At 35.6% G+C, this 27,634-nt stretch overlaps 1 protein-coding gene across 9 annotated transcripts in view; it reads left to right on the top strand.

The window, feature by feature from the left end:
* The window catches only part of CTNNA2 (catenin alpha 2), a 1,086,013-nt gene extending 1,060,717 nt beyond the window's left edge, over positions 1–25,296 (top strand). For 7 of the 9 annotated variants that reach the window (XM_025453745.3, XM_025453746.3, XM_025453748.3 and 4 more), the window contains 2 exons: positions 21,404–21,520; positions 24,122–25,296. In XM_025453745.3, the coding sequence (XP_025309530.1) occupies positions 21,404–21,520; positions 24,122–24,409 (405 nt within the window). In that variant the 3' untranslated portion in view covers positions 24,410–25,296. The remainder of the gene's footprint in view (positions 1–21,403; positions 21,521–24,121) is intronic. The other 2 variants (XM_025453750.3, XM_025453752.3) reach the window with 1 other exon arrangement.
* Positions 25,297–27,634: the final 2,338 nt, after the last annotated feature.

The raw sequence follows: 27,634 nt of genomic DNA, 5'->3' as shown, positions 1-27,634 counted from the left end.
GATTGGACTTGAAGATGTCAGAAATGTGTAGAAAGATGAAGAAAAGTAAAAAGTAGAGTTAAGTAAAAAAGTGGGGTATAGATATCAAAGACATTTTTCCGACCCATTCTGATTTTAATGAGAGTTTCTCAACTTGGTCAAAGGACCATCTGCATACCAAACCCATCAAGTGGTGGGAGGAGACTGCTAAAATGCAGAACTGTTGCTAAAATGAAGGCCTGTTAAATCAGGATTGTAAGGAGCACATTCTTAGAATCTGTAACTACCCCATTGGACCCCCAAGTTTCAGAATCTATCCAACAAAACTGACTCATTATGTTTCTGTGTTCTTAGAAAAAATGTTTCAGAGAAAAATTAAAATATTAAGAATAAAAGACTTAGGAAAATGGTATTTAAAGGTAGTATTAGAATGTTTTTGAGAAAATTGGCTTAAGTTTTGATTAAGCATAAAAACTTTCCTAGAATGGTGATTATTAAGTGTAAATAATCATCAAGTGATGCTATTACATCTCCTTGAAGGAAAGGCATGATATTATCAACATTTAAGAGACCATCTTTTATCTTTCATTTCTATGCTCCAATATAAGGAGTTAATGAAGTTCATTCAGGGCTAAGTTGTTTTAACACAGTCCAGAGCAATATTTATTTCTGAGTGGTATTTTTGGTATTTGACTGCTTTTACATTTTAATTAGGGGAACTTCATTGAAAGAGAAATGTTTAAATTAGCATTACCATCATGACTGGAGAAATTAAACATCCATGCCGATATACAGCCTAATCTCTATGGTCTATATTGAAAAATATGAATATCTAACTATATGTTTAAATCAATAATCATTGGGGAGTACTTTTTTCCCCCATTTTTTTTTCCTCATGAACAACAGCTATTATCTTCTACCCATCAGTCTGTGTAAAAGTTACATAGTGTTCAAAGATGCAAGAAAGGCACTAGAGAGGTATTTTACATTTAACTAAGACATGAGAATGAACCTTGATCTGGAAGAAGGTGACCCTCAGATCAAAGCAAGGAAAATTGATTATAGATTTAACTCCCTGTTTTTCACACAGTCCTCCTGTTTCAGATTGCTAGAATCTTCTATATTTTTTTGAGAATTTTGTTTAGAACTTGCTTTTTTCTCTATATTCACCTCTGTGTAGATAATCGCAGTAATTGCTATGGCAGAGATGGTAATCTTGTCACATACTAGAAGCTGACTGGTAAAATGCTAGCGCCTGCCATTAATTGAGCGAAGCGATTTTGGTATGGTGACCTAAAGATCTTTTCTTAAAAATTCGTGTGTGTGTGTGTGCGTGCATGTGTGTGTGTATTTTTAAACTAAGGATATATAGCTCTGTTACTGGGTTTATCACACCAGCCCAGGCAAATATAACCTTGAGTGGTACATAAAGATGTTCCAGGCAAAATTATTTACCTAAATAAGGCCTTGCATTTTACATGAATAAAAGTCAAGTAGAGAACAATAACAGCCACATGATTTTGATGTCCGATATTTGAAAAATAAGTTAGAGTACACCATGTTCTCTTAAGGTAGATACTAAAATTATAAGCAATGTATTGCTGTTAGATGTGAATTTGGAAACCAACTCTTTTACAATTTGGGTGATAATGCTTTATAAATTAGAATAGCAATACAATTAGAGGGACAATAGGACAATTGCATCTAGTAAATAACATTACTATATTAGCTAAGATAAAATGAGGACTCAGTACGTTCCAGGCACTGTGCTAAGTATTTTAAATACACTATGCAATGTTTTTAACAGTTATCCTTTGGAGGAAACACTGTCATCACCATTAAAAATATTAGGAAAATGAGGCTCAGGGAATTGAAGTAACTTCCTAGAGGTCACAAGTTAGTCATTGACATACTGTAGTGCTTTCCAAGAAGCCTCCCTTGACATTCTTCCCCAGCATGGTATGTTTTCTCTGTCATTCCTAGTAGGCTACTGCAATATAAGAACTTATTTAATGATATGTCTCCTAAGTACCCTGTGAGCTCCATAAGGGTAGGTAATGTGTCTGAATGTTGAATTTTTCCCTGTTCCCTTGCAAATAAGCACGTAATGTGTATTTAATACATCAGCTTCCTTTTTTTTTTTTCTAGCTTACTTAATTCTTTTGTAACTTAGTTAAATTTTCTAGTACATTACATAGACTTTTTTAAGATTATGGTATAGAAACATATAAAACTTCTTCCAAAATAGCTGAATTAATAATTTATTTTTAAAAGGATTTGAAAGTAAGGGCCACTGTGAGAGTTCATTTCATTTGCTTTCCCACATGAAGGTTATGATACATTAACATGTTAATTATATCTAGATGTGAAATACTGTGTTTTAATTAACTATCATAAATTAATGCCTGATAATAGTATTAACAATCTGTAAGGTCTTTCACATGTTTTAATTAGATATAGATTCAGATCCATATGATAAAACCTCCAAATAGAGAGTCATTTTCCCGTCATATAAACTAAATCTATATATAGTTCAGGGCCAAAATAGGGAACTTAGAATCATCAGAAACCCAGAATCCTTCTGATTTATGGTCTGCTCTACTTAAGATGGGACTTCTACTTTCAGGTTCATCTTTTGGTTCAAGGTGACTGCTTGTGTTCCTTTTATCTTCCATTGAGGAAGAAGTGAGAGGGCAAAATGATGTGCTTCCTAGCAAAATGATGTGCTTCCTAGCTGTGTTAGCATCTTTAGGGGATTTCCTAGGAACACCAGTCCCCCTACTCCAACAGCTTCTGTTTATATCATAAGAGGAACCTGAAAAAATGGGAGAGTTAGGCATGAAGTAGTAGTTCTTACCCATTTATACCCTCCATTAAATGGAACACAAATAGAATTCTGACTTTCAGTAGTTGCTTTGTGATCTTGGGCAAGTTGCTTGACTTCACCGAGTCCCATTTTTCTTAACTGCAAAGTGAGAATGATATCAGTATCTACTTCATTGTGTTAGAATTAAATAGGTTCATGTATGTCACACACTTACAGTACAGAATGGAGAAGTACTAAATAAATAGGTAGCTAATTTTATTTTTCCTTATCTTGTCTCTCTTGAAATATGATATTCTTGTTGGTGATGTAGGTGCCTCTTGTTTTATTTCATCATGTCTACTCCAATTAACCATTGGGTGTACAGTAGTGAATATAACCAGCCAAAGTCTGTACCCTTATAGAGAGATTCCATTAGTTTGTCATTGGGAGTCCTGGAGGAATCCTTTAAAGAGAGGTGATAATTGACAATACAGAAGGGAATGACATGACCTCAACAGAGAAATGAAGTAGCAATTCTCACATTATAATCTATAGAAGAATCACATGGGAAATAAACAAAAAATTCCTGAGAATTCTGGGCTCTGCCTCCATAGTTCTGATACCACATCTAAGATCAGAAATATATAATTCTATTCCTAAATGTTTCTGATGCAGATGACTCATTGATCACACTTTGAAAAATACTGGTCTAGGACGTAGAGGGAAGAGAGGTTTATGAGCTGTGGTGAAAGCTTTCCAGTACTTGAAGTCAGTTTGGACCCTTTCCTAGAAAACCCTTTTGGCTTGCTCCATTAGGCTATTTCAGTCTATCCCAGCCTAGCCTGGATAATTCCCATTTGTGGGGGGTTGGTTTCAGTTAGTCACTGCAGGATATTTATCAACAACCCTGGCATCTCCTTAATAGATGCTTTAGGGATCCCTGGGTGGCTCAGTGGTTGAGCTTCTGCCTTTGGCTCAGGGCATGATCCTGGAGTTCCGGGATCAAGTCCCACATCGGGCTCCCTTCATGGAGCCTGCTTCTCCCTCTACCTATGTCTCTGCCTTTCTCTCTCTGTGTCTCTCATGAATAAATAAATATAAATCTAAAAAAAAAAAATTCTCTCCTTAAAAAAAAAAAATAGATGCTTTAGTAACTTTCATTCCCCGGTAGTGACATCAAATGTCTCCAGAACTTGCCAAATGTGTCCTGGGGTAATAGGGGCAAAATTGCCCCTGCATGAGAACTATAGATCTCATTGATCTTGACCTTTCACCTTGAGTATACATATATTTGAAATGAAGTCTTATTTCTTTCTTCTGGAAGTATGGTAGATGACCAATAAAATGGTCCAAACTCATCTGCCTAATGCCCATTACCAGCATGGCAGCAGGGTATGGATATGCACTTTCCTAGAGGTAAGACTCCTGAGAATCTATCACAGTCCTCCTCTGGCCATAGTCTTCGTGCACCTTTTAAACGTCTCCATCTACTTCTCTTCTTGTTTATCTTCCTGTCTTAGAGATAAAGACATTTCTACTATTAAAGGCAATTAAGGGCTTTGGTGGAATGTTGCTTGAAAAAAAGTTTTAAAGAAGGTAAAATTTCTTAAGTTTCTTTTTATAAACAAGGGTCTTGAGGTTAAATCATTCAATTGTTTTTATTACATTTTAAAAAAATACTTTTCACATATCATTATAGATTTAGCCATGCTTTGTATATTTTAAGCCCTTATATGATAGAGTACATTTTTTTAAAATATGAAAAAAGCTAAGCAATAGTTTATATTTTTTCCTTTACAAAGTATATTAAGATGTGCATCAGGCCAATGGTCTTCTTGAAATTCAAATGACTTATGCAGGTGTTTTTGAGATAATATTTATGATGAGTAATTCTGGGTGTGCTGAAATTAGTGGATGAGCCCTTGAAACCAAACAAGTTGTAGATAGAAATTGATAGTTTCATAGCTTAGCATTAATTTTTTAAATGAAGTTTGGAGAGCTCTAACAGGTAGTGAATCCAGATATAACAGAGATCACTCTTTCTTTCAAAGATGTAGCTTTAGTGCATTTGAAGAATTTGCCTTGGCATTTTTTTAGTATATCAGGTAAAGAAATAATGAGGTAGCCTTTACATCTTATAATAAATATGGAGGTGATTTAACTTTGTCAAAGGCTAGATTCACAGAGACTCTAAGATAGGGATTGTGCCTTGAGGAAGCTTTCATCTTAATATTAAGGATGATTTTTAGTAGGGGCAAGATACTGTATCAAACTCTCTCTAACCCTTTAATGTTTATCTTTGTTCACTGGTTAAAAGTTGTCATTTTCATGAAAGTTTGCAAAGTCCCTTTTTTTTTTAAAGAAGTTTTCCAATTTCATAGATTTGATGCTTTCTTTAAAAGGAACCACTAGTATTTTTCTATGATTTTTGGCAATAATCATGCATTTCCAGTCTTTTGAGGATGTTTTGTCCTTTAATCTGTGGTTTTAAAAGTTTCTTGCATAGTTCAACCTCTTTTGCAAAGAAACATACAATATGTTGTCCATCCATAGAGATTTGTTTTTAACCAAAGAAATCATTTCCAGTTTTGAATTGAGGGGAGCCTTCTGGTGCTATTGCTGCATTTCCCCTAAAGCACAGTCACCCTAAGAGAAATAGATGATAAGGTTCCAAACCAGCTCAAGCCCTGGCAGGCATATGTAAGGGGGGGAAGTATCCTGGCTTCTCAGGGGAACCACCTTAACTGGACTTTATTCTTATTTTATTCAAAAGCAGTTGAAGATACAGTATATTCCTAAATACACCAGGAACAGAAGTCATGTATTTCTGGCACTTGTGTTTCGGATCATTGTTTTATTAGCTGGCAAGTTAAGCCTCAGTTCCCTCATCTATTGGATAGAGAGAATAAAGTAATAGAATACTATATTTTTGGTGTGTGGGGATTAAGTGATGTAACATATAGGAAAGATCAAATTGGCTGGGATGCTTAATATGTGTTAAATCTGGAAAATATCCAGAGTATATTAACCCAATAAAGAGAAGTTATCAATCAACTTTTATCAGTAGGCTGGTCTTTTATAGGTCAGTGTAAGAAGCAGCCTGAACTAAGAATCTATCATTCAAGGGACTAAACACTGGGATACGTATACCAAGTTGCAAATAGGGGTTATGTAGTGCTAGCCTCTGTGGAGGTCATATCAGTAAAGGGCCAGGAAGTACTTGTTTATATACAGATCTAGAAATCTAGCTCTGGAGATAAGACTTTCACATATATACAAAGCTTTTGAAAACAGAGTAGCAGCTGAGTAACTAATTATATGATCCTAGCAAGGAACATAATCAAAATGGAGCTAGAATCATTAAGCATAGCTCTATGAATGAGTTGGCTCTTCCTATTGCAAGAATGGTTTGCCTTTATTTTTTGATCAACCTGTATCTCTTTTTGGACTGCACTCCACAGCCAGTTTTTGGATCCCAAACAGAAGGTTCCTGTGCTATATTTCTTTTGAGAATCATATTTCTTGACCATTCGCCATAAATGGGAAAAATGAGATTGTAACTAGATTGCCCCAGCCATACTTTGCTCCCAGCAATGTCCACTGTCAGGTAGAAGAAGGAAGCTTATCTCATTTTGGAAGTACTTTGTGCTTGTCTCACTTGGGCTTATGGTCCTCTCACACTACCCTGGACACTTATTGAAATACCTTTACCTGTGCAGAGTTCCTTAGGCCTAAGTTACCCAGGTGATCTAATAAATTGTGATAAATACTCCAAAAGGATTCCCAAAAGGTATCATAAGTTATGTAATAATACTTTATAGTGACATTTTTAAAATTTAAAAAGTGTTTTAAGTTTACACTCTCACTTGGACTTCAATGATTGATGAAAGTGTATTGGTATTATCTCCATTTTATTGTTGAAGAAATAGAAGCTCAGAGAGGTTACTGTAGTATCCAAAACTTTCACAGTCAGTGGCTGGCACAGGCAAGGTTGGGACCAGTTTCTCTGATAGGTAGTCTTGTGCTATGCAATGTAAAGATGTTGCTGCACCTGGTAGTTGAACTAGTTGTTAATCAAGAGATACAGGAAATAGCGTGTCTGATGGTGTATGTGATGGTAACAACTAATACATATCAGGTACTTAAACTTAGTGTAACATCATATTGTGGTACCCACTATATGGTAGAGTCAAAAGTTAAATTGTAGAAATTTGAATAAAGTCTTTTCATAATATGTGAATAAATAGCAAGTGGTATATATGGTGGCTGGGGGAACAGAGGATTATAGGTTGCATTTAATCAAGTTTTCTTTGAATGCGTAGATGAATTTAGTTGCTGGCAAGAAAATGAGTATGTAGATGATGTCCCTGCTTCTAGTCTAGTTCATATCTCATGCGAATCATGATTGCAGGATTGGAAGTTAAATGTGACTCTTTTTCCATTGTGGCTTAGGAAAATTCACCTTATTACTGCTTAGTCACATGACTCATACTTGTGAATAGTTAGAACATATCATAACTCATACACAGCCTTATGATGGCACCAATAGCCAGAAATAGAGTTCAGAGCAGGGAAACACTATGGTAGACCTGCCTGGTCAAACAGGACTGGATGTTATATGTCACATGGACTGAGACCCATTTCTACCAGACATGAATTTTGTGAATACAAGTTCACAAAAACTTTCTGTAATTGTTTCCTCATATAAAAAGAACTATATATTTTATATATACTATATATATATTTTTTTTAATTTACTTTTTTATAGATTAGAGATCATTTATTAAGACACCAGCACTATACCTAGTAAACAAGTCATGCATCACAGATGCTGGTACTGTTAATGTGGGAGATGATCTTTTATGAAAACTCAGTACTTTATACATAGAAAGCAATAAACACAAAGAATTAGATTTGTGGGTGTTTTTTGAGCCAAGGTGATCCAGATTGTACCAGTGAAGCACAGTAAGAGGAGGATGTCATAAACTTTGTATAGCATTTTGGCTAATGTTTATTTTGTCTATTATGTCCCTAAATTATACTCTCATGCCAATATCATTTAGGTACTTTTCCATGAAATAATGAATAGATGGAAGGCATGGGGCATTGATGGAAAGCATGGCATTTCCATGAAATAATGAATAGATGGAAGGCACGCTAGACATCGTGCCTAGTTTGTCTTTGGACAAGGATTGTCTTATTTCTCATCTGTAAAGTTGCAATTATTCAATAATAATTAGCAAGTACTTGTATGGAATAGCCATTTGCCAGACAGTTTCAGGTTTTTGGAATATATCATGGGATGAGGGACAGTAGATCCAGAAGAAAATATTTGTTAGATGGTGATGACTGTATGGAAAAATAAAACAGGGAAAGAAGAGCAAATTAAGGGCATAGGGTAGGAATTAAGTTGCAATTTTAAAAGGAAAAATTTCAGAAAGATGTTGGTATTTCATCAAAAATCTGATAGGGATGAGGGACCAAGCCTTACAGTTTCTATGGGAAGAATATTCTAGGCAGAGGCAATAATAAGCACAAAGTCCTTGAAGTGTGGTCATGACTGATCTATCTAAGCAATAGACAAGGGATTCGTTTTTAGGAGTGAACAAAGGAAAAATAAGAACAATTGGGGATCGGATTATATGACCTTGAAGACTATTCTAATAACTGTGGATTCAACTCATACTAAAATGGGGAACTGCAGCATTTTGTTGAGAAGATAAGTGACATTATTTGAGTTCATTTAATAGGATCGTTCTGGCTTCTGTTTAAGAATAGACCGAAGAAGATAAAAGGGGATTGGAAGCAAGGAAGTTAGTCAGAGGAAGATACCACAACAATCCAGCAAGAGATTTTGATGACTTGGCCTGTGGTAACACTAGAGAAGGTGACGTCAAATAATGGATAGATTGCAAAAAATGCTGTCGACAAGATATGATGGCAGATTGGAGGCAGGATCTAAGAGAACGAGATATGTAACACAAGATTCTGGGTTTTTAACCTAAAGACTTGGAAAAATTGTGTGTTGCCAATGATTATAGGGAGATCAGGTTTTAGGAAGAGGTGGAATTAATCATAGAGCACTTGCTATCTCTGGAATATTGGTAAGAGTCAATAAGAAAACTTCATATCAACTTAGATAATTCTCTAAATGTCAGGAGTTGTCCTTGTGAAAGTAATAACTTGCAAGAGCCTGAAGTGGTATCTAGGTGAAAGCTAAAGATTTAATGGCTACAACTAATTGAGTTGTATTGGACTAAAGATGGGAAACCTCTACCTAAATCTATGACTGTGTACACCATGAGTGCTTGGAAATTATTTGAATACGTGATAGAATTGTGGTTACATCTCACGATGGGAAAATAAGTGACCAGGAAGAAAGAAAGAAGGTTTGGAGGCTATACTCTATGTCTACTCAGGAATTGTTCCAGAGTATGTAGAAAAATGTATTCAATTAGAAAAAGGCATGGAATAACTGCTGATATTTAAAACTGGTTTAATTAAAATTACTGGATTTACTATGCACCCTTGAATAATGATAGCCATTTCTTCTTCTTGTAATTCTCGTTTCTCTAATGAAAGAAGAGCTAATTTTAGGCTATTATAGTGGATTATTTTACCCAGGTACATATAAATCTAACAGTTTTCTGAATTATACTTAAGATATCATTCTTTATGAATTATATGAGGAGAAATTATGATAATGAGACAGAAATGTTATTAATATACTACTCTTAAAGCACAGATTTTTATGGGATAGGGCTGTTAAGAAGTCCCATAGTAGGTATGGTTAAGTGGGTTTGATTTGCTTTTAAAAATTTATTTTAAATGATGTATAGTTGGCACACAGTGTTACATTAGTTTCAGGTATACAACATAGTGATTGGACAACTCTGTTATACTATGCTTACCACAAGTATAGCCACCATCTGTTACCATACAAAAATGTTATGAAAATACCATTGACGATATTTCCTGTGCTGCACCTTTTTTTTTTCTTTTGTGCTGTACCTTTTATCTCAATGACTTATTCACTCCATAACTAGAAGCTTGTACCTCCTATCTCCCTTCATCCATTGCAACCATCCCTCCCTCCAACCCCGCCCCTCTGTCAAATACCAGATATTTCTCTATATTCATGGGTCTATTTCTGCTTTTTTTGTTAGTTCATTTATAAGTGAACTCATATTATATTTGTCCTCTTCCAACTAATTTCACTTCACCTAATGCTCTCTAGGTCTGTGGATATTGTTGCAAATGGCAAAATCTCACCCATTTTATGACTGAGTAATATTTCATCATTTGTATATCTTCTTAATCCATTAATCTATCTATGGACACTTTGGTTGCTTATCCAGGGATAAATGCCCTGTAGTAGAAATACCAAATCATATAGTATTTCTATTTTTAATTTTTTGAGGAACTTCCATGCTGTTTTCCATATTGGCTGCACTGATTTACATTTCTACCAATAGTGCATGGAAGGTTCCCTTTCTGCCAACATCCTTCCCAATACTTGTTATTTCTTGTCTCTTTGATTTGAGTTCTTTTGACATGTGTAGGCTAATATCTTGTTGTTTTGATTTGCATTTCCCTGATAATTGACATTGAACATCTTTTCATGTCTGTTGGCCATCCGTATGTCCTCTATGGAAAAATGTCTATTTAGGTCCTCTGCCCATTTTTATCTCTCTCTCTCTCTCTCTCTCTTTTTTTTTTTTTTTTTTTTTTTTGGTGTGGAGTTATACAAGTTCTTTAATTTATCTGATAAAAGGTTAATATTGAAAATATATTTTTGCAAATAACTTCTCTCAGTAAGTCACCTTTCTTTTTTTTATGGTTACTTTTGCTGTGCAAAAATTTTCTATTTTGGTGTAGTCTCAATAGTTTATTGTGCTTTTGTTTCTTTTGCCTGAGGAGACTTATCTAGTAAAATGTTGCTAAGACAATGTCAAAGAGATTACCACCTATGTTTTCTTTTAGGATTTCTATGGTTTCATGTCTCACATTTAGTCCCTTAATCCATTTTGAGTTTATTTTTGTGTGGTGTAATTGGTCTAGTTTTGTTCTTTTGTATGTATCTGTCTAGTTTTCCCAGTACTATTTATTGAAAAGATTGTCTTTTCCCCAATATACTCCCTAATATATTCTTGCCTCTTTTGTCATTAATTGACCATATAAGTGTGGGGTTATTTCTAGACTCTCTATTCTTTTCCATGTTTCATATTCTGTGTCTATTTTTGTGCCAGTACCATACTATTTTGATTACTATAGCTTTGTAGTATACCTTGAAGTCTGGGATTGTGACGTCTCCAGCTTTGTTCTTCTTTCTCAAGATTGCTTTGGCTGTTTAGGGTCTTTTGTGTTTCCCTACAAATTTTAGGATTATTTTTTTCTAGTTCCATGAAAAATGCTATTGATATTTTGATAAGTATTACATTGAATCTATATATTGCTTTGGGTAGTAGGGACATTTTAACATTAATTCTTCTGATGCATGGACATGATATAGCTTTGCATTTGTATGTATCAGCTTCAGTTTCTTTTACCAATGTTTAATGGTTTTCAGTGTATAGATTTTTCACTCCCTTGGTTAAGTTTTGCTGTGGCTAGGATTTCCAGTATTATGTTGAATAAAAGTAGCAAGAGTAAACATCCTGGTGTTTATGATTGTAGATGAAAAGCTCTTAATTTTTCACCATTAAGTATAATGTTAGGTGTGAGTTTGCCATATATGTCTTTTATTACATTAAGATATGATCCCACTAAACTTACTTTTTGAGAGCTTTTCATCATGAGTGGATGTTGAATTTTGTCAAGTGCTTTTTCTGCATCTATTAAGACAATCATTTCATTTTTATTCTTTATTGTGTTGATGTGGTGTATCAGGCTGATTGATCTATGAATATTAAACCACGCTTGTTTCACTAGCATAAATCCAATTTGATTGAATAATCCTTTTGATGCATTGTTAAATGCAGTTTACTAATATTTTGTTAAGGATGTTTGCATCTTTGGTCATCAGCCTATAATTTGTTTGTTGTTTCTTTGATTTTCGTACCAGGGAAATGCTGACCTTGCAAAATAAATTTGGAAGCTTTCATTTTCTATTTTTTGGAATAGATATGAACACTTCTTTAAATTTTTGATAGAATTCACCTATAAAGCCATCTGGTTCTGGACTTACTGATAGTCATGTACTGATTGCCATTTTGTTGTTTTTATAGTTTCTGTTCCTTTCTTTTCTTGTAATTAGTGATTTTCTCTAGTATTATCTATTATAGGTTTTTAATTACCATGAGGTTCATATAAAGCAGCCCATATTAAGTTGATGATAACTAAAGTTCAGACACATTCTAAAAAACTTTTACTTCCCCATGCACATTTTACTTGTTTTGGTGAGTTCCCTTAACTAATGTTTTAAAGATATAATTGATTTTACCACTTTTGTCTTTTAGTGTTTGCCTATCACCGTTAGTGTATGTTTGCTTTTACTCAAAAAATGTTTCTCTTTCATAAGCTTTCTTCTAATTATATCCTTTTCTTTAAATGGGTTTCATCTTGATTACTGTCATCAGTTGCTATTGATTGGGCTTTGCTTTGAGAATTCTGAGACCAAGTCTAAGACAAAGGACTATTATTGATTGGCCATGCCTACTAAACATACCATTGAAGAAAGAAATGGCAGCAACTGTGATACAAATCAGCCATCCTTGTTTTATGGGTTTTGGAAGAGGCATGGAGCATTGACAAGTAGGGCTAATCTTAAGGTTTCCCATTGTGTTTTTTGTTTTGTACCTGCCTTACTTCTTGCTGTCTCCTGGCCTTTCCAGACCACAGCTTAGGCACTATCCTTCCCTTAGATTTTATTTTTAATCATCCCAGATTTTTTTTCCTTTTCTTTTTTTCATAAAAAGGTCTATTCTCAAAATCTACCCTTTTCTAACTTATTTGCATGATAAATGTCAGCACAGTCCAACCAAAGGTAGCAAGGTTTGTTTGCTTATGTTCTTGGAAGCTTGTTGGGTGGGATGTTAAAACTATTCCTAAAGAATATATAGATCTCACAGCGTATGTCTTTTCCTGGATTTAGATGATGAGCTAGGCCAATCTTAAGTAGAGATGGCAGGTGCTAGGTCTAGGTCCCATGGACTAGGATTAAAAAAGCCTATATTGTAGGAAAAGAGATTTAAAACTTTAAAAAACAAGTCCAGGGAACCCAATTATTTGTTTTGATGGAAAGGAAGCACCAGACTTGGGAGGTATATTCAATGTTTGATGAGCTCTCCTAGGCCAGAAGGGGCAGCTCCATGTTTTTCTTTTTCTAGCTTACATACTAGAATTGTTTTTGTATTCAATATAATGAACAGTGTTATTAGCTTAAGGTGTATATTATACTGATTTAACAATTTCATATTACTCAATAATCCCCACGATAAGTGTATACCTCAATCCTCTTCATCTATTTCACTCATACTTCCACTCACTGCCCCTCTAGCACTCACTAGTTTGTTCTCTAAGAGTTTGTTTTTTTGTTTGCCATTTTTTTTTTGATCATTTGTTTTGTTTCTTAAATTCCACTTGTTAGAGAAATCATGTAGTATTTGTCTTATTTCACTTAGCATTAAACTCCCTTTTATCGATGTGTAACATTCTATTGTATGTATGTATATACTGTATGTATTGATGGACATTGCTTCCATATCTTGGCTATTGTAAATAGTGCTGCAATAAGCATAGTGGTCCATTGATTTCTTTTTTTGAATTAGTGTTCTTGTTTTATTTGGGTTAATACTCAGTAGTGGAATCACTGCTCTGAGGAGCCTCCATACTGTTTTCCATGGAGTTTGCATTCCCACCAACAATGCACAAGGGCTACTTTTTCTTCACATCTTCACCAATAATTGTTATTTCTTATGTTTTTAAAAAGTTACACTTTCAAGGTGACATAATTTGTTATTAGTAAGAAACACCTAGAAATAACATACTAACCACAATGAAGAGCCTGAATTTTTTGAATTTTAGGCTCTATAAATGGTTGGGTAAAATATTGTATAGTATGAATTTTGCTGCCTTTCATATTAGACCAGATTGCCTTCCCTGTCTATCTTACTATGGCCATCTTGATTTTCTTTCTCCAACCCCAATTAAGCCCCAAATGTTCATAATTATGGACATCATACATTTATGTAAAACCCCCATTCTTTCTTGTACTAAATCTTGACCTCTAATTTCTTCCTTATAAATAATTCAGTAGTGTTAGATAAGATTCTAATCCTTTGAAACTTTTTTATTGCCCCTGTGAATTTCTCCATGCGTTATCCCTATCACATTAAAACCATTATATACAGGCATTGGGGCACTTGGGTAGCTCAGTCCATTAAGCATCCAACTCTTGATCCCTCAGGGTTGTGAGTTCAGGTCCCATGTTGGGCTCTCTGATAAGCTTGAAGCCTAATTATAAAACAAAACAAAACAAAAAACCCCACTATGATATGCAGGCATTAAAAGCAAGCCAAAGTGGTAACTTCAGTAAGAAGAGGGTTGGAGAAAGTCCAAATGCAGGAAAGTAGAGGTAAGGAGGAAACCTGCAAGGAGAAAGTGGTAGAATCCAAGAAATATAATTTTAAAAGATCCTTTTGGACTCAAGTGGTGATTTAAGGAAACATGGGTCACAGAATAATAAAAGCTTAAAATTTGATAAGGGCCTATCATTGCCAGGCATTCAGCTTTGAGGGTATTATCTCATTTAATACTTAATACTAGAAAGTGTTCATTTTAAGAGAGAAAATATATAGAAAAGATGTAGAGGAGAGCAGGATGGAGAGGGTGATATGTAAGAAGGTATTGGAAAAGGGGTCTAGGATCCTGAGGAGAGGCAACAAAAACTCCTGGGGAAGAAGTCTCTTCAGCAGTAATTCAGGTAGTAAGAGAGGCTTCCACCAGCTCTTTCCACCCACCTGATAAGGAAAGGGTCATGAGCTAGATGAAAGTTCCCTTTCTTCAACATATGAATAATGCCATGTAACACAATTCCTAATGGTTGAATGTGAAGAAAAGTGAAAGAAAATAATAATTCAGGACCTTTGGATTATGCTCACTTGCCAGCATAGTCCTCTAGCGTCCGAACTTGTCATCCTTGACTCTTGTCTATTCCTTTCTTAATTGTTGTAATTGCATGCTGGAGCCTAGGAGATATTTCATAAGGTATTAAATAGCCTTCATCATGTATCAGCAGATCCCCATATCCATACAGATTTAGGCACTTCTGATAGTATAGATCCTTTGGTGGCTCATCTATTTTATGAAGATAATGTTCTTGGAGTCTTGAACAATGGCTTGTCTTAGATTTGTCTCTCAATAATGATGATACTGCTTAGGGAAATCCATCAAAGGTAGTGATCTTCTGCTAATTGGCTCTTGTATAGGAAAGGTAAAAAGGAATTTTAGCCCTTTGAAGAGAACCTTGGATGGTGAGGACATGCTCATTATTATAGATGACAGGATCAACAATCAATGCATGGTATATTTATGTGATGTAAAGATTGTCTTTTTACACAGGACTATCTCCCAGTCATGGTAGGTATCTAAAAATCCATCAGTACCACAATTGCCTGTACGTCTGTGTTAGGTGAAAACAATCCAAGATTTCCTGACCCAGAGGCCTTCTCTGAAGTATTAAAAAAGGAAGAGTATGAGAAGAAATATAGAAACAGGAGCTAGGGAGTCCTAAATGAACAGACATGCCAGTTCCTAATTTTCCAAGGGCCAACACCTCTTGATATTCCCACTTCTCCTTGGGATTCCAAGGTTAGCAAGAATGCCTTGTTTTGGGTTGAGTAAAAACTGTTCAGCCTTTAATAGTGAGAAAGAATGGCTCTAAGCCATATTTAGGAAATTTGTTGACTGTAATTAAGCCTTCATGGGAGTCCCCAAGGTTTACTTACCTATAATTGAAAAAATGCAAATGAAGACAGTTAATCAGTGGACTGGCTGACTATGAAGCGCTACTACCTACGTAAATGAATTAAAAACAAAGACACAAATTTGTCCAATTGAAAAAGTTACCTGGAGCCAACTGGTAAATTTCTCAATGCTGTGGAGATTTTTTCCTTAGATGGCAGTGCTTTTCTGCTAAGGCCTTTGCCAACTTAATCTTGAGCCATTACGTACAGATTTCCTAACAACTGGTCTTCAGCATTGGTAGAACACCAGCTGCCTCCCTGGCATCACTCAGGGTAACCCTGAAAAAAAAATAACAGACCTCTTATCCTTCTTTATGCTTTGACTGATCCACTACTTAAAGTTATAAAACGTTTGATCTTCAAGATATTAAAAATGAAATGTGAATACCCATGAGATTAAGCCAACTCTTCAGGAGTTTTCCCACAGTACTTCAGCTGTCATTTGTAAAGGATTGTTGGAATATTACCAGATTTAATGCAGTTTTTTTTTCATAACTATAATTGAAGCATACCTATGATGGTCATTTCACCTCAGACACCCTATTTGCTATTATATTCAGCTAATTTTTATCACCTGATTTAAAATAATTCCCCCATACTTTGAACTTCCTTTATTACTTAAAGTCTTCTGTTTAATCAACTCTTATTATGGTATCAGCTATAGAAACAAGAGTAAATACAGCATCATACTTGTCAGCAATCTGATTGGAAGAAACAAAAACAAAAGATATTAAACAAGTCAATTTAAATACAGAAGGAAAGGTGTACAAAATACAGAGGTGTATGACAAATCTGTATTATAAACCATATCAAGTAGTTCTTGACACTGTCAAAATGTGACCTCTTAGAGAAAGGAGGTAAAGATGTTTCTTTTCCTAAGCTCCTCAGCAGCTTTTGAGGGACTAAAGTGCTGTGATTAATAATGCCAGTCATGGCCACCATAAAGATGAGTGGCAAATCCCTGTCACTACCTTATCCAGAAGGAATGCGGTTTTGCTAACTTACTACATTGTTGTTTGATGAAGAGTGAGTGGACTAGGACACTGAAAGGAGGGCTTACCGCAAAGGAATTGTCTTATTTGCAAGTGTGTAAACATCCATAAAGTTAGGGAAAGATTTGGTTAGGCTGAACCTTTTCACCATGTCTTTTGTTTGCTTGAGTTATTTATTATGCTGAACTTGCTAGAGCTTTTAAAAAGTGTTATTGATGTAGACTATGGAAGAAGTAGGCAGGTATTTCAAGGTATTTCAAAAGTATCACAGTTTCTGAATAGATCAAATATCTTTTCAAAGCCTCATGGATTTTTAAAACGTGAACTGTTCTTGGTGGATAAAAGGCTCCAATGCTCTGGGTTTCTAACCTCCCATTCATTAACAGCAAAGCTGACTTGTAGGGGGGGCGGGGGTGGGGGTAGTCGTTTTTTGTTTGTTTGTTTGTTTCCTCCTCCAAGAAATTTGTGACTCCTTTTGGGGAGATAACTGTTTAAATATAAATAAATGACCAGCTGCAGTGGAAAGATTCCAGTTTTCTCACGGTGTTTACTTTCAATTTATTGTCCGTACTCCCATTACAACTTCCTCCCTGCAAAACACTATCCCAGGCCTGAATATGTAGAGAATAGCCCCATTAAAATACTTCTTAGATGTGAAATACTAAGTTATTCCCACTGAAAGACCTTGCAAGAGCCTAAAATGGACTCTGCCCATATTTGCAGAGTCCTTTTAGCATTTTCAAAATCATTAACACTATCAGCTCTGACTTTAGAAAATTAAAATAGCGTAGGCCCAAATGGGACTGTGTTCCCTCCCCTAGGCATTTCTAAGTTTTTTGAGGTGATTAAGTAAAACTCCTCTGTTTTTATACATCAAAATTACCTTGAAATGAATTTGGCTTATTTTATTCTATTTCATTTAGCTGGTAGTCCCATGCCATTTGCATTATTTTAAATCCAAGTACAGATAGCTTTGTACTGGGGATTCCCATGAACTACCATTTATGGTTTAGTATTTATCAGTAAAACTCAGCTATTTTGAAAATAGATTTCCAGGTTATATTTCTATCTCTCTATGCAATCTTAAAATGGATTATTGTAGAACACATTAATGAAACCCTAATTTTCTTCTATGATTATATACCTGGCTCTCACACATTAACATCCTAAGACATTAACTATGTCCCATATATTTAACCTAGTGTGTTTCCCTCCACCTCCTTTACATTATTTTGTAGTTTTGACAATGTCCTGTGTGTGTGTGTATATATGTGTGTGTAGTTAAAGGCAGCTGTTAAGTCTAAACTGCATTTGTCTTATTGCTGGGTGGTCTCAGGAATTTCACCATGATTTTCAAGGATGAAGGATTGCTAATTACTTAACAGAAAGTAGCCTTGCCTGTCAAGGGAATAGTTAAGATATTTCTTGATGATGTTATGCTTTAGATTGATACTGAAAGTATAAAGCTGAGAAAAATTTTAGTAGATCTATTGAGCTTTTTGACCAGAGAAAATAAGGATTCAGCATTTTATTCTTTCTTCGTGAAAATACTTAAATAAAGAATATGAAGGAAGAAGAAATCAGAAATTGACATAGATACCTATAATATGCAGAATGCTGTTCATGAAATAATTAGGAAAACCAGTATAAGCAAAACATGTGGTTTCTTAGAACTGGCCTCTGAAGTTTCATTCCCATAATTTCAATTGTCACTTTGATAACTTTACTGACATGTAACACAGATACCTCAAATTCAGCATGTCCAGAATTAAACTCAATATTGTAACACCTCCACTTTCCTCTTATTTCTATCATCTGGTTTCAGAGCATCAATATATACCTAGCTATACTTACTATCTAGGAATTCCAGAATTATCTTTTTTTTTTTAATCACTCAACCATCTAGTCACCTATAACCACCTACTTCATTCATTAAAGTGAGTTTAGACTATCATTCTCATCATGATGTCTTCTTTTTCCACCATATCCCTACCTGACTGAAAGTAGGTACTATATTGTCTCTGTTTCTTTAGCACCTTAATCCCACTAAACCACTTATCAGCATTAGACCTTATGGTTTGTGTGTCTGTCTATGTATACCCAACACAAGCATGGTGGTTGGCACAAAGTAGATATAAAGTAAGTATTTGAAGAAATATGTGGTTAGGTAGAAAGAAAGAGATAAACCAAAAGATTATATGAGAATTCAGCATTTCCAGAAATGGAGGTGTACTTTGAGAGTTTGATTGAGAGTTTGATTGAGTCTCTCAGTTATATTTGCATCAAAGTCTGTTTCTATTGAAACTGAACACCTTGGGGATCCCGAGGTGGCCCAGTGTTTTAGCGCCTGCCTTCAGCCCAGGGTGTGATCCTGGAGTCCCAGAATCAAGTCCCACATTGGGCTCCCTGTATGGGGCTTGCTTCTCCCTCTGCCTGTGTCTCTGCCTCTGTGTGTGTGTGTGTGTGTGTGTGTGTCTCATGAATAAATAAAGAAGATCTTAAAAAAAAAAAGAAACTGAACACCTCTTGCAACATAACCTCCATTTGCATGAAGTAGTGTAAGACTTATGGGAGGGGGGTTTCAGAATTCTTCAGATGATCCTGTAAAGTCATTTTAAGCACTTTTCATGACAATCTTCAACCTAAGGAATTAGCACAAATATCAATTAATGAAAAAAATCACAAATCAGCAACATCTCCCCTCTATATCTCTCCATTCAAAACACAAATTGAGGATGATGTAGGGAAAGATAAATCTGTCTATGAGAATTTTAGTGGGGTTAAAAAGAAAAGACTAGTACAGAGGCAGAAAAAGAACTAGAAAAACCCTATAGAGATGGCTATGAAACAGCTCTCCCACCCTTATTTGCTTTTCATGGATTGTAACAGAACAAGATGTGAGGAAACATCTGCTACCTTTTTAAAATAGTACTTTGATATTTAAAAAAAAAATAGTGACAGAATTAGGAGAAGCCTGATTTCTGTGGTTAGGGATAGCAGACACCTATAAAATAAAATAGGGAGAATTAATTAGTCTAGCATAGCTTGATAGATTGGTGAGCTGTGGCTTCATCTGCCATGCATGGCTCTGGGAAGCAGCATCAAGAAATGGTTAGTCCATGGACTCTGGAGTTAGGCTGCCTGGGTTTAAGTTTTGGCTTCAACACCTACCTGCAATGTGATACTTAGCAAGCTGCATGGCCCCTCTCTGTCCCAACTGGGCATAATAGTAATACCTGTCTCAGACATTGTTGTGAGATTGAAGGAAAGAAAAGAAACTCAGGGAGCTAATGCAGAGACTGGTACATTGGTGTTAAATGTAGCTTTTTTTTTTTTTTAATTAACTGAAATTTAGGTTACTTCTCTTAGATATAAGGACTGAACTAAATGTCCAGTAGGAATAAAAAGTCTCTTAAGTAGGAAAAGATAAGAGTCTTTCTGCTCCCAGGTTAATCAGTACATATATAGACTAGCTGGAGGAATGTATTTCTAAATACAATCCACTTTAAAGCTGTTATAAATCTAGGAATACCAGCCCTGATAGAGGAGGCTTAGAGCACTAAGTAGCTGAACCCCATCCAAGAGCACGACCAGTCAGTGACTATGTGCAGTGACTATGCTTCAGAGAAGCTGAGCAAGTATAAGAGAAATCTGTGGGGATCAGATTCCAGTCGCTGCTGCCATGAGGATAAATCTAAGCCAAGAAGGAGGTAGGAACATACCTGAGGCCAGGAGACCTAGTTACAAAGAATTCAGGCTCCAAGGATGAAACTAAGAGTCACAGCTGAGATGGTGGCTCTCACCATACTCAGTCATGATGTGTATAGAATGGTACCAAGTTTAAGGACAGGCATTACACAAACAGAACTAATCATTGAGATAGGTTCATTTTGAATGATAGTCACTAAAAAACAAGAACCCCAGAGATGAAAGAGGGGTTCAGATGGTAGTCTTTGGAGAAAAACAGTATAGGTCCTGATCCCTAGTTTTGCCCATTATTTCAGAGGCAAGTTCTATTACCTTTCTAAGCTTATATTGATTGTTCCTACTTCAAGGAATTTTTGGAACTTAAACCATGAAATGTAATTAAAAGGACAAAGGCAATGTCTAAGCACCTCCTAAATGCTCAATTAATATTGGTTATTAGGACTTCATTTGTACATAATTCATTTATATATCTTGTCTGAAAATGCCATATAGTATAAATTGCAAAACAATACAATTAGGTTAAACAGGGTTTCCTAAACCTTGTATTAAAAGATCTTGCCATGTAGCCCTAGTCATTTTAGTGTATTTTCTTTAGGAAGTGAATTTTTAATGACACATACCAGGTCTCTGTGCTATTTTGGACAAGCATAAAGGGGAGTCATTTTTAAATAAAACAAATTCTGATTGTAGCAACAATGATCTAAATCATTAAAATGGATATAGGGGAATGGTAAACATTATCCTTTGGCTTTTTCTTAAACCTGGAGTTCGTAAATATCTTTTCAGATTGGGCATGTTGTCTAGCAGTATACTTGTTCAGGGTTAGCTGGCCCAGTTCCTCACCTACTAGCTTTACACTTTACCACAAATTCAGTATCTGCCCTACCAGTTACCTTGAATGAAATCATTGGCTTTATATTTCAGAGATGTCTCACTTTCAACCAATGTATTAGGTTTATTCACAGGATTCCTCCATCAGGCTGGGAGAGCAAAGGGGTTCTGAAGAAGAGACAGGCTATCATATTTTTGCTGCAGAATTAGACACCATCTATCTGAAAATGGAATCGGTGGTAAAAATTTCCAAATTACTTGTAATTCTTCCCTCTGGATCCACTCAATTCTCCCAAGATTTGCTTTCAGAGAACCACTTAATAATGCAGTAGATGCATCTTGTCTTATTCTACTTCTACTAATTTTCTTGCCCAGAAGCAAATTCACAGAACTGTCCCTGATACCATTCTTCCCTTTCTTTACCCATGATACACAACAGAATTAACTTACTTTATGAATGAATATTTCTCATTTTTGAAACCTGACAGACTTACAGGGAGCTGTCAATTGGCCAAGGGGTAGGGTATCTAGCTTCTAAAGAAACTGTGACTGACCCAGTTGTCCCAACATTTGCTATCTCTCTATCTCATTATTTATACTTCTACCTGGGGGTATAATAAAAAAAGATAAAAAAGTAAAATTCAGCCAGATAACTGGCCCCGATGTTACCAAACTCATGTATGTTCAAAGTCCTAAAATCATTAGATGAAATAAACCTTCACATAGTCCTTGGGTTTCATTTATCCAGTGGTTCTCAATCTCTAGCATGCATCAGCATCCCCTGGATTACAGATTTTTTTATTCAGAAAATTTGAGAGTTTCTATCAGGTTCCCAGGTGATACTGATACTGCTGGTTCATAGACTATGAGAATCACTGTACTACTAATCCATGTGTGGCTTCTCTTCTATTAACATGAATAACCTAGAATTTGCTTTTCCTTAGCTAGCTTTCAAAATTTATGCTCTATAAATTAACAGTATGGGTTAAGCAGTTATTTTTGTATATGTGCACCTTGTACAGTGTAATAGAAGTGGTAAAGTGCTTACTCTATATATTTGATTGATTTCATTCACAAAGCAGTCAGTTATCTCTTTGCTGAATCATGGCTCTAATCCACAAATCTCTTTGCTTCTTTTTTATGTTGTTATAGGGTAAATGTAATACTGGCCTTCGATCTATATTTTAAATAGTAAAGCCTCAATTCTATGGTATTGAAAGGAATTCATACATAGAAAGCATCGTCCATTGTTTTCCCCAGTGACCTAACTTCATGAGCTTTTCTGGTGGTGGGAGAACTGAGAGCTCACTTGTCATAATTTTTTTAATTTAGCATTATATTTATTTAGCTCTAATGAAGTACACGGAACAGAGAACAGCCTGAGAAATAGCATCACAGAGGCCTTAGATGTAACTTCTGATGTGCCCAGTCACTGTTTGGGACATGCTTTGATCACAGAAAATGGCAAAAAGTTAAAATAAGGGCAAGTCACATCACATAGAGGGGCCACAGTATTTGGGGTCCCTTAGCTTAAAAAATTTGCCAATTACCTTACACACAGAAGGTACATATCTAACTCCCATTCGCTAATGCCGCTACACCCCATCAAGCTCAACAATGAGAAACATTATTGGATTCCTCATTTAACTGCAATGGATATATTTTCTTAGATGATATTATAAGAAGTTTGATAAATAGTCAGCTGTTAATTCTTTCCTTTTATTAGATCACTTGTAGATCCTGGCTGAAAAGGAGTCTGGGAAATGCAGTTTTGAACTTTCTTGCATCTGTAGTCTAGGAAGTGAAGCAGGTTGAAACAGATATTGAATGGTTTCATATAAAATATATACCACATTGTCAAACTAGTTAAAAGAATAAAAGAGATGAACTAAAAACATCCCTGGTTTGAGTCTAAGGATCAGCTTCTAAACCTACTCTAAGTTATGACTTGTTATAGTATCTTAGCTATCCTACCCAACAGTGTGGGAGTATGGTACAGTCTTTAAGGACTTCATCACTTAAATTGTATAAAGCACAAGTTCTCTCATCATAAAATACAATGACAATAATAGCTACCTCCTAGGGTGCTTATGAGTTAAATGGGGAAATACAAAGTTCTTAAAATAGTGTTTGCCACATCATAAGAAATCAATATTTCATTAACATGGGGTAATGGGGATCTCACTGAATACTCTCTGACCTATGAGAGCTTGACATAATTATTATTTTTGTAAGAGGTAGATTCAAGACCTGAAAATGCTTAAATAGATATTCAAGTCCAGTGAACACCTCAATAAAAGGCAGTGCACCAACGGTGTGTTTCTCTGCTTAGCTGCCTGCATTCCTATCATAACTGAGCTCAGGATGAAGAAATAATCTATAAATAGATATTTCCAGGGGTAGAGCTATAAAATTGAGATATAACCCTGTATACCTTTTTATTCTACAGCGCCTGCAAAATGCCTTTTAAGCATTTGAGTAATTCTCACCCTCACCAAACAACCTAATGTAATAACATAAGATATTCCACTTTGGAAAACTTGTGTTATACTCAAATTCTTACATACTAAAAAGTTCTTAGTCTTTAGAGGTATTGGGGTTTTAGAAAGCTATACCTTATAGAGTGTCTTCTTTTTTTCTTTTCACCTTGGGATTAAGGATAGAAGAGAGTGATTGCTATGTAGCTTGTTCACTTTATCATTTAATAATTTGCTCTTTTTTTGTTAATATTATATACCTGCACAAGCACAACACTGTTTGAACTATGAAGTTACACCACCATCTTGTGAATGCTGTGCTGTGACTAACCCAGGTGTATCTCTCTCCTCCTCCTGCTCTAGCTGGACAGTGCCACATCACTTATCCAGGCAGCTAAAAACCTGATGAATGCTGTTGTCCTCACGGTGAAAGCATCCTATGTGGCCTCAACCAAATACCAGAAGGTGTATGGGACAGCAGCTGTCAACTCACCAGTTGTGTCTTGGAAGATGAAGGCTCCAGAGAAGAAGCCCCTTGTGAAGAGAGAAAAGCCTGAAGAATTCCAGACACGAGTTAGACGAGGTTCCCAGAAGAAACACATTTCGCCTGTACAGGCCTTAAGTGAATTCAAAGCAATGGATTCATTCTAGGACGATAGGCTTTAATAAGAAAACTTTTTTTTCCTTTTCCTTTTCTTTTTAATTCCATTTTTGTATGCATACCTGCCGACTCGTATGCCTCTGGCATGGGGAAATTAAGGGAGCAGGGTCTGTTTGCATGTAAGATGAGATGTGATCAATACTACTGATTCATCAGTAGCTGGGGAGGGAACAGGGAATTCCTGTCCTGAGGTGGCACAGAACTGTCCTTTGTAACATTCTCATAAAATTGGGCAAAGAGTTCGCATTGCAATGTTTATGGGAGTGGGAGGGATGGGGAAAATAAACTTCATTCTACAAAAGCAAACTCTAATGCATGCAAGAATCATTAGGTTGGCAGGTATCTTAATAAGTGAAAAATCTGGAAGTGTAATGGTAGAACATAAAGCTTGTATTGCTTCTGTTTCAGTGCAAAAATGTACTAGCCAATACGCTGAAGTGTGTGGCCCACAAATTGAACAATTTAACTTTGAAGTCCTATCCATGACATTATGTGGATTTTTTTTTTCCTAAGGAGAAACTAACTCATTGAGCCAAAATGTTCCTTTGAAATCTGTATTCTATTCTTTCCTTGTAGTAGTGCCATTATGAGTGCTCATATTTTCAATTTTCCCCCCTTTACTGAAAGTAAACACTTATTTGAGACCATTATAATCTTTGTGGGGGCACTAGAAGCACAATATGCTGATCCATCTTTTACTTTTAAAAAAATGGAACTATGATTTTGCTAGAAATAGGAGGCCCAGTGGTGGAATGTTAGAAGAATGGAACTGATGCTGTGTGAAGGTTTAGAGGCAAATACATAGGTGTAGCTTGGAGTGCTGGTATCTAATATGCCATTGTATCCACTAACTCAAAATAAACATGTATAATCTGGACATATGAAGAATGCTTCTTTTTTTAAATGCATACTTAATTAAAGATTAGAGCATCTTCTTGAAAATTGATTAAAAATGCTTTTTTTGTTTTTGGAGATGGGTGTAAAATAGCTAATATCTCTAGGTCATTTTTAGAGTCCAGAAATTGCTTTTATTTAATGTTTTTTTCCATTTGTTTTTATTTACTTTCAAACAATCTAAATGATAAAGTCATGTGTGAGACTTATATGAGCCATGTTCAGCCCTGGGCTAGACTTAAGAAAGATAATGTGTTCTCAGAAAATGAATAAAAAAAATTTCTGGGAAGACTCATTAATTTCAAGGTATTTCTCTCTCCAAATTGTGAAAAGAAGGCCTCTCTCCCATTACTCAGGAGGGGTGGGCTGTAGTCTTTCAGCTATGGCTTGAGGAGAAAAAGACTCCAAATGTTCATTTGTGTGCCCAAAACTCCTTCCATTTGATTTATCCCTATAGGTTAGCACGTTATAGTGTGTCTCCCAAGACTTCTGGTAAAATAAGGTTTGTTTCTTAGCAATATGTTAATACATATTGAGAGTCATGGACTCCTAGGCTATTCTAATTTAGGTGAAAGAGAAGAGGCCTGGGAGTTGGGGAAGGAGAGAAGCTTAGTTAACATTGAATTTAGATATGGTTCTCCTCATCTGGACTCAGAATGATCTATCGATAGAGAAATCATCATCAGGGCAGCCCGGGTGGCTCAGCAGTCCAGGGCGTGGTCTGCCTTCAGTCCAGGGCGTGGTTCTGGAGACCCAGGATCGAGTCCTACATTGGGCTCCCTGCATGGAGCCTGCTTCCCCCTCTGCCTGTGTCTCTGCCTCTCTCTCTCTCTCTCTCTCTCTCTCTCTGTGTCTCATGAGTAAATAAAATCTTTCAAAAAAAAACATCATCAATGCAGTAGATGAATTTTCAACACTATTATGCAACTATTTCAACTAGACTGCCCTCTTAATTTGCTTACACATTGAGAGAGGCAATCACTGACACTCATTCTTTCAGATATTTATGGAATAACCCCTAAGCTGAACATACCACCCAGTGAACTGGTTGGCAACCTTCCTTATTAACATGAGTATGGCATAACTGGGTTTGTGCATTATTCTATGATTTAAAGGGTTGAAGGAATTAAGTATTCCTCAGACCAGCCAAGAAACTTAGAAACTCCTTGACAAATCCTAAAACATGTTTAGCAGGCATCAGAAGAATATGTAAAAAAATGCCTTTGACTTTGCTCTATAAATTTTAAATGCTTTAATATATGTTTATGACCAATGTTTGTGTATTTTCTGGAAATCAGTCCTTGATTTTTATCACTATCCACTATTGTTCTTGTGATCAAAGAGAATATTCTCAGAAAGATAATTAAATATAGACACTTTGCTGAGAGCACTATAGTAATGAAAAGGCTTATTGTTTCCTGTCTTTGGGAAACGTAGGTCTATTTGGGATAATATAGACAGAAGAGAGGTAAGTAAATATGCCAAGAAATCACAATGTGCCAAATTAATGGGATAAAGTGATAACTACTCTGTAGGACTAAAGAAGTCAGAACACATTGAAGACTGAATTATTTGGCAAGGATTAATAGAAGAGGTAGGATTTGGAAATGAGTAAACAATAAATATATTTTAAATGAGTGAAAGATATAAATGAATAAATTTGGTAAGGGCGATGATGAGGGTGGGCATTCAAGGAAAAAGATCACCATACTTAAGGTATGGCAACAAATGCAGTTGCAGGGAACTCGAGATTCATGATGGGGACTAGTGGGAAATGAATGTGGAGAAGTGGTATGAGGCTAAACTTTAGAGGGTCATGAAGGAATGTGACCATTATCCAATAGGTAATGAGTTTTAAGTGGGAAGGTGATACAAAGCAGTGTCTTCATAAGATATAGCTGATAATACATAGGGATATGAAGGCTGAAAGGGATTGAGGTCAGATGGGACAAATGTGATAAACTCTAAGGACTTGTTACTTCTTGGATAACAAGATATGAGCTAAGAGAATGATTAAAGTATATAATTTATTTAGGAAAATTAAAGAGTCAGAAAACTGAAAATTATCTACAAAGGATAAACATGGACTAGAAAAAAACCTGAATATATGGTATATTTGAGAAAACACAGTTGGTAATTAAACCTAAGCAAATGGAGTTATTTGGGTTATTTGCTACAGAAGCACCATTTTGAGGTACATGAGGATGGATGTTCCTGATGGGAGGGAACTCTCTGTTCTGATTGATGGTTCAAAGGACAAAATTTTTACATTCCTTTATATTCTCCAAGGACTTAAACTCTCCAGGGAAACAGATTATGTA

Source organism: Canis lupus, chromosome 17 (assembly GCF_003254725.2).
Source record: "Canis lupus dingo isolate Sandy chromosome 17, ASM325472v2, whole genome shotgun sequence".
Lineage (NCBI taxonomy): Eukaryota > Metazoa > Chordata > Mammalia > Carnivora > Canidae > Canis > Canis lupus.
The sequence above is the reverse complement of the archived record's forward strand: the minus strand, read 5'-3'. Positions and strand labels throughout refer to the sequence as shown.